Raw genomic sequence first — 11,493 nt, forward strand, 5'->3', positions numbered from 1 at the left:
TCAAAAACAAAAGATTCTGTCTTGCCAAAATTCAAGAAAGGTCATTTTTTATTTTTAACAGACAGCATCCATATTTTGTAAAATATTTCAGTAAACAAAACAGTTTCTAAATAACCATCTCACCAGTAAATTGTACATTTTAATGTACAGGCAGTTATGGCATTCAAACACATTGATCCTAACATGTCAAAGGTCTAGTGCATGCATGCGTGTACACACACACACACCCACACACCCACACACACACACACGTTCTTTTTAACAGGAGCATTCTCACCTCACAGGAATCTCTCTTAAACAGACAAGAGTCATACACTTCACACATTTAAGGATATAGTGAAAATATCTTTTACACAAATGTACAAAGCAATTTCATGAAGTAAATATTTCTACATGAACATCAAAATTCCAGCATCATTTCTATTTCACTGACAGAAGATCAGTTTGAGCATGTCTGTTTACATGCATGCTGGTGTGCTACAGACCACATCTGGGTTTGGGTCTTATTTAGTCAAATCAATTAAATAATTTCTGCTGTTTTTTTCTTTTCAATGTTTGGACATCTTCAGATGACCATCACCCTCGTTCTTTTTGTGTTATCTGTTAGAACCTAGTGATAGCAATAGAAGCTTGTTACTGGGCAGTGTATTTGTCCGCATGTTGTCAGAATGTCGACAAACAGTGTGAGTTTTCAGTCTATAGCATTTCTATTATAAAAGTGCAATTTTTCCTTACCCAGGCAATGTTTTTATTTCTTTCTATAGTAGATAATACTGTATATTCACTTTACAGTCACAATTAAGACTTAAATGTACCTGGACTTATTTCTACCATGTATTTTGGTAGTATTTGTTTCAAAGACTTCATTGCTGCACAAGGAATGAAAAGTTTTTTTCAATTAGTCAATACAGTACAAACCTCTGGCTTCAACTGGAGGAGAAGCTACAACACAACTGTGCTTTTAGAACCAGTTGAATCAAAAATAATAGTTTTGTCTAGTTTTGATAATACAGTTACAGCTTGGCTATAATAAGCAAATGATGGAAATAGCTTTCCTTTGTAGGGAACTAAGTTTTACCATATTCTAGACATCAGTAACAGATTTCCAGATTGGGTAGGGCTATCAGTGCATTTAAGTACCAGTCGATAACTAAAATCTCTTGCTGACAAGTCTTACAGCATTTTGCAAATAATTCAAATCTCAAGTGTCCACTTGTTCTGCTGTTGAACAGTTGTGTCGATGTGCCTCTCGGATAAGAGTGACCAAGAGCAAAACCAAAGTGTCGAGGCCACTCAGCTTGCACCTACAATGGCCTAAGACACAAACGATAATGTGTTACTTAGAACTGTGAGTCAGGAAAATAAACAGCAAAAATAAACAGCAAGATACTGAATTAGCATGTTGTTACCTATCTTCCCCATAGTCCTCTTCTACCCAGGCCACTATTTTTCCTTCCCAGCCTGGAATGATAGCTCCATCCAGAAATACCTTCACACAAACATTAGGACATATTTTTTTCATGTGTGACTTCACTGCTCTTATAACTATACTCACATGCATATGTACGATGGAATGCATTTTTGCACAGATCAAGGATTATAAATTTCACCCTCCAACTGTGCATAGCACAAAATAGGCAAGTGCCTGACATTGGGAGTACTTTAAGTACAGTTTTACAGAGTTTGCATTCTGACAAGTGTGCACCAAGTTTACTATAACTGTCCTATTATCTATTTATTTCCAAGCCTTCTCTTACCTCTTCTTTCACAGTGCCAAACTCAGGATCCAGGGCCTTGAAGTGGTACCTGTAGTTTCCCTCTCGATCCACAGCTGCCTTAACATCCTTTAGAGTAACCTCACCCAACCTGTACAGAGTGTACAAAGAGACTCAGCTTGACAGTTTGTGAAATTGTTTTGTTTTTGTTTATTTTGTTTTCAACCTATGGTTGACTACCCTATATGTATGTGATAGAATGATCAGCATCAATGCTGGCTAGCAAATTTACTTTCTTTTATGTTAATTAAAAAAAAAAAAAAAAATGTTTCAGAAAAAAAACCTTAAAAAGTATAGAAAGCGATGATAATCAAATGCACTTTTTGTCAAATTCAGTGAATGTTTCCTCACGATTCCTAGCTCTATATTTTCTGTGTGCACTAAAAAAAGCCCTGGCTGTGTAAATGCAAAACAAACAGAAGGGTGCCCCATGCTAGCAAGTGATGGGGGCGAGGGGGGGAGGCAGCGCCCGGCCAGGAGTTATTAACAAGAACTGTCAGCAAAACAGCAAGACAGGAAAAGGACTACAGAATACAAATTAAAAAAGAATTTGTATGACGAGGAGAAAAGGAAGAGCCTTTTTGCTCTCGTTGTTATGGACAAGTGAGTAGGTTTGCTGTTTCACTGTTTTAAACAGGTCGGTTTAACATCCTTGGTTAGCTATTGGTTGTGATGGCTGTTCCCAACTAGCTGGCTTAACAGCATTAGCAACAATTTGCTAATCTACAACCTAACGTGGGCTAATATCGACTTTGCCACATTTTGTTTAGTCAACACTAACAGAAGTGGTTGCCATGGTTATGCATGTCCATAATTCGGGTGGTGGGGGGGCGTGTAGATTCTGAAGGGGGGGGGGAGATTAAAACATCAACAATCTTCGCTCAGCATCGCTTACTGCACCTTTAACACACACACACACACACACACACACACACACACACACACACACACACACACACACACACACACACACACCTCTTCTGTATATTGATCATGGAAGGTGTTGGGGATTTTCCAGTAAAATAAAGGATTTTAGTGGAGGCAGAAGAACCAGTGTGGGATTGACAATCGTCTGTAATAAAAAAGAAAAACATAGTTAGTAAAAGCATTACATAGTCTGTGGATTTGGGGGATACATGTTGGTACACATTACTTGTGCATGGCCAGGTGTCAGAGTCTGTGTGTTGGCCTCTGCGTCTTGGAGATTTTCCCCTTCCCTAAAGTATTTGGAAAAATGTTGACAGCCTTTCATGATTTTAAATCTTTACATTTTGCCAAAAGTAACATGAAATAATAATATTTTACAGTTTAAATTAATTTTATACCATTGGTGCTCACTCATCAATCAATTACACAGTCAAACCAGATTTTAAAGTTGATAATTTAATAAGGTAATTTTGTGCTTGAGTTCGTACCCTGTGGGCATGCAGAACATGCAGTCTGTCGATGAGTGATACTATGCCCTGCTCCAGGGTGTCCAGTGTATGGTGCTGCAGGTCGTGGTCTCGGAAGTTGTTCCTCAAACTGCGAAGTGAATCTCTGAGCAGCTGAACCTCCTCTGCCTGCTAACAGAGCACAAACACAAAAACCCTGTCAAAAACACAAAAAGCTCATTTTATCAACAACAGCTGTATACACATGTACAGTCTTTGGTGCTTTTCTTGGACTGTTCTGTCCTGCAAATACTTTATTATTAAAGAAACTGTATTCCAGGTAATTCAAAGCTCACATACAGTAAGCATTTCTTTAACCTACTATTCATGAACAGGGAATCTGGTGTTTCGTGTCGTTAAATTATAGTAGACTAAATACTGAAAGATAATGTGAGTGTATATCTTTTTAGCAAAATATAAATATAAATAACTGAACAGCTTTATCAATATTAACAATGCTTACGTGGGATATAGAGGTAGCTGAATTTCCAGAGTAAGAATATCCATTGTTTTCTGTGACGTTGGGAATCTGAGAAAAATGAAATGTGTCAGTTGTGTAATGTTTATCTGAATTCATTGCTGCCTTGTGCAGACTTAAATTGAAACCTAAAAGTCCACTGTTTCTTAAGAATTTGTAGCAGAAAGAGTCCTTAAAGAAACAGTACTACCTGCATGTTGTTTTTATGCTCCAACTCTCTTTGCAGTTCACTCTGGCAGAGAAACACAATCAGACACACACTGATGTTATGCTGCTACAACCTAAAACTTAAAACACACATAGTCGATGCCTCGATAGATTGAAGTGACTCATTAATTTAATAAATAAAGGAGGAAATGTGTCAATTTACACTTTCCTCCTGCATCAAAGTAAGTTTAGGTATTAATTTGCTGATATAAGGGCTTTTAAAAAGGTGAGGTAATGATTAATTTTTGGTCTGAGATTTTTACACATAGCATCGAGCTGGACAGACGACTTTAAATCCATTGTAGCTTGTTTAAGTTCCCTTTTAAATCCTGAAACCGGCTCACGTACCTGCTTTTTTTGACTTTCTTCAAGCTTGTGTTTAAGTTGCTGCAGTAGTCTGTCCTTCTGTCCCATCTCCTTCTGCACCCAGCCAGCCAAAGAGAAAAGGCGGGGTTCATAATTTAGTACAAACTCAACAAACAGATGCTGTGTAAAATGATGTCCGGATGATTAACCTAAGCAAACCATTGAAGGAGAGGGGTTGGAGTAGCTCACCTTGCATTCGCCCCACAGCCTGTTACATTCCTCCAGCTTCCACTGTAGCTCCGACTATTACACATGTCCATAGACGAAAGGAAATTGCAATACACATAAAACATTTATAGTACCTACTGAAAGCAGTTTTGTAAAAGAAAATGTAACATGGAGATTTTACATTCACCATAATAAAATAAAAATGGAGTAAAAGGGAAATAGATTCATAGATTTTGTACGTTCTGGTTGTTCAGTTCCTCCTTCGTCATGCTGGCTCTGAGAAGCTCTTGCTTCATCTGCAGTATTGATGCCTCCTGAGTGCACAGCCTCTGCTGCTGGGCGTCCTGCACATTTACAAACCAACAGAAAGTCAATACTTTGGCCAGTAACCAGAATAATATTCAGCTGGGTTATAACATAACTGCAGATCTGACATTGTCTTACCTTGACTCCCTGCAGGTTTCTCATCTCCTGCTTACAGCGTAACAGTTCTCTCTAAAGCAACAGCAAACAACACACTCTGAATTAAATATTAATCATTCCAGAAGTGTATTCTCTCAGCCATACAAAATGTGTAAATGTTGCCCGAAAAAAAAGAACATAGTGACAGTTTGAAAAGAAAAGGAAAGATTAAATGATACAACTACCTTCAGCTCCTGAGACTCCTCCATGCTCTGATCCAAACGACTGCGAATGACTACCTGGAAAGAGAGAAGACAACGGAATGTGTGTAAGAGAACCACAATGGACTTAGAAAGAAGGGAAGCTGATACCCGTGTCACCCTCAGACACACACATAACCGCACGCACGCACCCACACACACATGCACACACACACACCCAGTCAGACACACACACACACACACACGCACGCACGCACGCACGCACACAAGTAAAGAAAAAGAAATGTGATCTTTGCTGAACACAAAGAGCTGTTGGAAAGAAAAAAAACGAAGTAGCGATTGGCACAAAAAAGTGAGAGACCAGAGAAGGGCCGAAAATGAAATCAAGATTGAAAAAAAAAGATAAAAACATAAACATAAAAAGGAAACACTGTCCTTACCAGTTGCTGTTCAGCATTGCCATGGTCCAAACTCAAAGACACATCCTGCTCATCCTCAGGCAGCGACCCACGCAGCAGCAGGGCCTTAAAAACACACAGAGTAGAACACCAGTTTGTACTTTGGAGTGAGGTCGCTGTGTTCACAAAGCTTTGACTAGTAAAAGCGTTAGCTGGTAGGTTGTCTATTGCACAATAAGCACAGCATTTCAATAGCCTAAATAACTATTGCCGTAGAAATGCAACGGTATCCTACTAGATCCCATCCTCCTCTGCACAGGAGCTGCAACCAACCAGTAGGAGTACAAAGTGGAGCAGTACAGGCATGATCTTGCACTCGCAGCTTCCATACCCCCAAAACACTGCATGTTATGGCCCAGCTAAGCCAGAACCCTGATCTCTAAAGCGCTTCTTCTATTGTACTTCTTTTAAAGATAGATCTCAAAAGCACCTAAGAAATTATTTTTCTAAACATACTAACATCAACATAATTAAGTCAGTCAATAAACGCCAATGGCAGTATTATAGGTGATGTTCATTTACCAGCTTTACATCCAATATCTTCAAAGAAAATGCAAACACGCACACAGCTGTTAAACTTCAATATTGATGTCAACATAAGGCTGAAAAAAACTAAATGACAACAAATCTATATTGATACATTGAGGGTTGTCAGAATAAACCTTCGTATGAAAGTACCTGTAAAGCAGACACCATTTTACGTGTGTCCTGCACCTCCTTCTCCAACGTTTCACTGAAAGAATCCTCCAACGCCGTCTCCACTACAACATGAGATGGCTCAGCTACACGCAAACAGATGTACACACACATAACTGTTATTACATGTCCAAGGATAAATCTTAAGGTTTACTAATCGAAGGCCGGTTTGTGGCGGGACAGAACTCACCGCTGCTGTCGTGTTGTTGGTGGCCTTCCTGCGGTCTGTCTGAGTGGGTGCTGGGTGGAGCTCTTGGAGATGACAGTGGACTGACGGAGCTGATGCTCGAGGAGGACAAAATACTGATATATTTTAGAGAAGCTTGTGTGTGCATGTTCACACTTACTTACATGCAGTGTAAATATTGTTTACTATGTGCTACATACTATTTTGACCTGGCTGGGTGACATCTTAATTTGTGTAATATATCTGTAATAATATGGGATATACATTTGTAAGTAATAAAACTGTCCCTCTGAATACATGTCCCACTGAAACTCCTTTTTGCACCCTGTAAAAGTGACAGCAACAATGACATTCCCCAAAATCAGACTGTTTTCATAAACACATTAACATATTAATGGAATGTACAATATACAGTCTGTCTCTGACAGCTCTTTGTAACTAATGTTCCTTTTGTTGGAATTCTGGCTCTAGATGGATGGCTTGTAAGAGAGGAGAGGAAATGGGACAGACACAAAGAAAGCAGCATGAGAATGACACAGATTTTCTAAAATCCAAATTTGCAAAGAGGAGACCTAATCCTTGCCTGCTTTGGCAAATCAAAGCAGTTCCAAACTGCATAGTGTCTACAGACACTACACTATTGTAGCCCTGTAGAATTGTTATAGTTATGGAGAAAGAAGCATAAACTCACACACTTGCACAGGAATCCACACCCACACTTCCTCATAGTGTCTGGTCTTACCATTTCATCTGGGTCCCCCCCATAGTGGGCTACAAGTGGTCTAAACTGTGCATAACAGTTCCACGGAGCCTAATCTCACCCTGCATGTGGGTCACTGGCATCAGCATCTCAACAAACCCATGACACATGTGATTCTCCTCACTCACATGCTCATATGCCCCACCCCTCACCCTCCGGCTAACTGCCATGGCAACCAATGCAGCAGACACTGCTTGGCATCTCTAACTTAATTAAGATACATATGGTATCATCAAGTCGTTAATCTCTGTTGAATACCCATTTCTCCAAACAAAACCACATTATCTTTCTACCAATAATAACTGCATACACTTCTCTTCCCATCATTATAAACAGGTACACACACACACACACACACACACACACAATATGAGCACAGCAGAGCAGAACTGGACATATGACTGGAGAAGATAAAGACTGGTTGTTTCTTTTTTCTATCATCTGCCTGTGGTTTACACAGATATGTAGCTGACAAGCACGCACGCACACACACACACACACACATTTTGCACAGTTACTCTATGTATGTAACTGACACGCACATACATACACACGCACGCACACACACACACACACTTTTCGCGTGTTCATTTATTGTTCAATGCACTCATTCAACCTATGCAAGGGGCTGAATGTATATGGTTACACTGTTGTGTAGAGTTGTGTATAATCTGCATAAATCAGAGATGAATTCTGTTTGCTCATATTTATAAATACCAATTGACACAAAGTAGTCCCTTTGTGGTCCCTGCTATTTGAACCAATTTAGCACAGTGCCACAAAGTCCCACCCACTGTTCTAGTCTGCCGAGCACTATCCAACAGTCAACCGTGTTGAATGCAGCACTGGGATTCAGTAAAACCAAAACACAATTTTCACTGCTCAATGAAAGTGTCACAGAAACTAATGCTTTTTGACACATAAAGTGAAACAGCAAATGAGGACTATACTTTCAAATTTTACATTTTACGTTGCATTTGAAGAGGCTAATTATCTACTTTTCATCTGAAGATATATTAACATGAATCAAATCTGCCTGTGATAGTAAAAAATCACTAATCAGTATGTATGTACAGTATGCATGTATGTATATATTATGTATGTTTGTACAGTATGAATGTATGTATGTTGTTTGATCTCACAGTTAACGCAATATAAAGTTAACACATTTGCTCAAGACCATTTGATATCAAACTTTAAACTATATTCAAGGATTCACACGACTGTTTAGTTATTATGAGAATTTAGCTTTTTGTAAAAGCAGATTACCTGCTTGGCTGGTTTTTTTCTGGCTCATCTGTAGCTCCTCTTTCATACTGCTCAACAAGTGCACGAACACACACGTTCTTTTCCACATCCAACCCCCAGCCACTAGAAGATGACAAAGCAGAGGCAGTTTATTTAAAAATAAGAACGGGTACACAGTTTGGATATTAAATGTAAAGACACAAGCCTGATTTTAGCAGCTCTGAGGATGGCCGTTTGGTGGTTTGTTTATCCACCAGAGGACAGCAAAGACTACATGTTTATCTAACAAACGATTGCTGTGGCAGAGAACATTTTGATATTTCAGAAAGACAGTAAGAGGGGTTTGCGTCTATGTTTATGATATTGGTGCCAGCATACCTGTGGATACGTGTGGTGCATGTAGCCTGCGAGGCATCAAGACGTGCTGATGCCAGTGCAACAGCAGCACTTTGTGCTAGTGCAACAGTGGAGAGAGGGTTGGGGCTGGCAGAGCTTGTTGACAAACTCCTCCCACTTACTGAAGCAGCTCTGTGATTGGCTGAGGGTTTGAAGTGGGCAGCCAGAGCCAGAATTATCCTCATTATAGATTTCAGATTACCTTCAACAATGTCTGTAAACAGAAAGATGACAAATGTCCCTCAGTAATGACCTAGACATGTACAGTATTACATTACAACACACAGTAATAACATGGCATGGCAAGATGAAAGCTTTATAATGGAAAAAACTTTGCAACTTCTTTTAATTGTACACTAGTTTGCACATAGTCACTGTTTCCCTAATGCACATGGAGGAATAAGTATTTGTCACAATGCAAATATGTAATTTTTTAGATCTGAAAATCTTTTCATTATGATATAGGTTCAGACACCAGAAAAGTTTAGGTACACCTGCTTTTGAAATGAAGAAAGAAAAAGTATGTTTTACCTCTTGCAGATATGTGTGGCATGCGTATGTGTCTGGAGGAAATGAACTGCAAGACTTGCTCCACATTGTTCCAGCTTTCCTCTTTATTTTGTGGAGCAACATGCACTCTTTCCAGCACTTCCCCGGCTGCCAATTTGAATGAGATGTTAGAGAGAGAGAGAGAGAGAAGGGGAGAGAGAGAGAGAGAGAGAGAGAGAAAGAGAGAGAAAAAAAGAATTAGAAAAATAAATTGATGATGCAACTATAGGTTGGGCATTTTCATCAGTATCATTTGAGCAATAATAAAGATTTCATCTTCAAAGAAAGCATAATACATTCAAACATTTTTAGAGCAATAATTTATTATGTAAATTCCCAAATGTCATTTTGTATATGAATGTGTGAGAATGTGTTACATACATCATTTCATTCATTCAATTGTTATTTAAGAATGGTGAAACAATATAATTTGCTCCAAAAGCACATATTCCGTGTCACAGTTTAGATCAAATTTTTTCTCATTAATAACAGCAAATTACGTTTAACCATGTATCCAGCTAATTTAATGTTTCACCAAATCAAGTTCCTTCCAGAGATCATTTTGCAGAGCACTGCGTCCGGAACTTAGCTTAAACACAATTGTCATTAGTTTAAAGAAATGCAAAAAATCCAGAGTGTTTTTTATCACAGAATGTATACTTGTGTGTGGAGTAGCCAGACCTTTGTCCAAAGGCCTTACTAAAAGGCCAAGACAACCTAAAAAACTTATTTACAAAAAGTTTCATCTTTTGACACCAATTCTACTACACCACATGAGCAATTTGTGCGTGTAAATGTGTATTTACCAACTATCTCTATGAGCTGTGTGAGTACCACCCCATCCTGCAGATCATGCCTGAGGTTTGTGATAGGCTTCAGGCCTGGTTTCCTCTTCAGCTGAGAGTTCACCCAGGAAACATAGGCTGCCAGCTGCTGCTGCAACCCATCAATCAAACACCCGCAATTCCAATAAACAACAGAGGAACACATACACAAACACAAAGCTTAGAGTTGGGGCCAAAAAAGGCTGAGACCATGGTGAGACAAATGAGTTCCTTTGTTTATTATGTTGGGACAGGAGAGAGGGGGGGGGGGTCGGTCTATTGTCTCACTGCCTATTACATTTTACTGTCGTTGGAAAGGCCAATCATATAATCCCGTGTTCAGTCCAGACTTACATCGTTAACCATGCTTCAACTGTGTTTCACACGGTTACGTTACTCTATACAGATTCTGTTTAGTCACGTGACAGCCCGTCGTCCGGGATACAACACAAAAAACGCACCCCATTTTGAAATAGAAAACATTACACTTAACCGCTAAACTTAAATATGTTTGGTTTGTTTGTGGCTTATTAATACACATTCTAAAGTAACTCGGCTATCTTATTTGCTGAAAACCATTACACTTACCGGTTTGCTAGCAAATAAACCAGCTACCTAGGTTAACTAAAGTGTTATTTTTTTCAAAACTAACGTTACACATTAACTTTCCGGACAAACTGCAGACATTCGTTATTTCTACCTGAAGCTGTGGCACTTTATTGCAAAGTTGTCAGACGATTGTTAGATGGTTTGCCATTTTAAGTGGCTTCCGCCTAGTAAATTATGGCTTAGTCTACCTAGCTAACTTAATAAATATCAACATTAGTAACGCTTGATAAATGTTAGCTACCTCATTAAAGCCCCCATGAAGAACCTCATCCAGCAAACTTCCTCTAGAAAGTGAGGCGATCATCTTTTAACTCGAAACCCCATTTAAGATAGCTAGCTGGCTAGCTTCACTGACTCCCGCACGACTCGCCTGAAACTATAGACAGACCCCCGTTTCTAGCTGCAGCTGTACTCCAGCAGACGTCAACAAACCGAGACAATTGAGGGGTCGGAGGAGACGGATGCTGCCGTTGCTCTGGCTGAGAGACCGGCGTCAAGACAACCACCCACGCTAACATACAAGGCTTCCGGTTGCAGCTTTCAGAATAAAACTGCACTTGACAAATATTTTCGGAATTCACACCAAGAGCTCTTGCTGTCTTATATCTTGTCATGGCATGAAAGTAATATGTTATTGATAAATAACCCAATGTCATAAAATGGTATTTTAAGTTTTTGTTTTTATAAAGGTATTTTATAACTAACACGCCACCAAT

At 39.3% G+C, this 11,493-nt stretch overlaps 1 protein-coding gene across 10 annotated transcripts; it reads right to left on the reverse strand.

Moving 5' to 3' along the window:
- Positions 1 to 846: 846 nt before the first annotated feature.
- On the reverse strand, positions 847 to 11,311 carry LOC117956116 (dixin-like). 10 transcript variants are annotated; one of them, XM_034890998.1, is made up of 21 exons: positions 11,019 to 11,311; positions 10,151 to 10,277; positions 9,327 to 9,452; positions 8,778 to 9,009; positions 8,421 to 8,522; positions 6,395 to 6,507; positions 6,187 to 6,290; positions 5,488 to 5,574; positions 5,075 to 5,128; positions 4,872 to 4,922; positions 4,667 to 4,771; positions 4,449 to 4,502; positions 4,242 to 4,313; positions 3,877 to 3,918; positions 3,672 to 3,737; positions 3,191 to 3,340; positions 2,929 to 2,992; positions 2,751 to 2,847; positions 1,758 to 1,866; positions 1,410 to 1,489; positions 847 to 1,314 (listed from the first exon to the last, which is right to left on the reverse strand). In XM_034890998.1, exons 1-21 carry the CDS (start codon positions 11,079 to 11,081, stop codon positions 1,305 to 1,307), a joined length of 1,908 nt encoding a protein of 635 aa, XP_034746889.1. In that variant the 5' UTR covers positions 11,082 to 11,311; the 3' UTR covers positions 847 to 1,304. The 10 variants fall into 10 exon arrangements, with proteins under 10 accessions (XP_034746889.1, XP_034746890.1, XP_034746887.1 ...); XM_034890999.1 differs by having other exon boundaries at positions 3,191 to 3,337; positions 10,151 to 10,280; XM_034890996.1 differs by having other exon boundaries at positions 10,151 to 10,280; positions 11,019 to 11,310.
- Between the last annotated feature and the right edge of the window lie 182 nt (positions 11,312 to 11,493).

The sequence above is a fragment of the Etheostoma cragini genome, chromosome 13 (assembly GCF_013103735.1).
Source record: "Etheostoma cragini isolate CJK2018 chromosome 13, CSU_Ecrag_1.0, whole genome shotgun sequence".
Taxonomy (NCBI): Eukaryota; Metazoa; Chordata; class Actinopteri; order Perciformes; family Percidae; genus Etheostoma; species Etheostoma cragini.

What these genes read in the sequence shown, in the direction of transcription:
- LOC117956116 (XM_034890996.1), bottom strand. Translation starts at nt 11,081, where the DNA reads ATGATCGCCTCACTTTCTAGAGGAAGTTTGCTGGATGAGGTTCTTCAT. An exon ending in GAAACCTGCAGGGAGTCAAG is followed by an intron (nt 4,772 to 4,871) that starts GTAAGACAATGT and finishes GTAAATGTGCAG; the next exon opens with GACGCCCAGCAGCAGAGGCT. An exon ending in TGACACCTGGCCATGCACAA is followed by an intron (nt 2,848 to 2,928) that starts GTAATGTGTACC and finishes TTTTTATTACAG; the next exon opens with ACGATTGTCAATCCCACACT.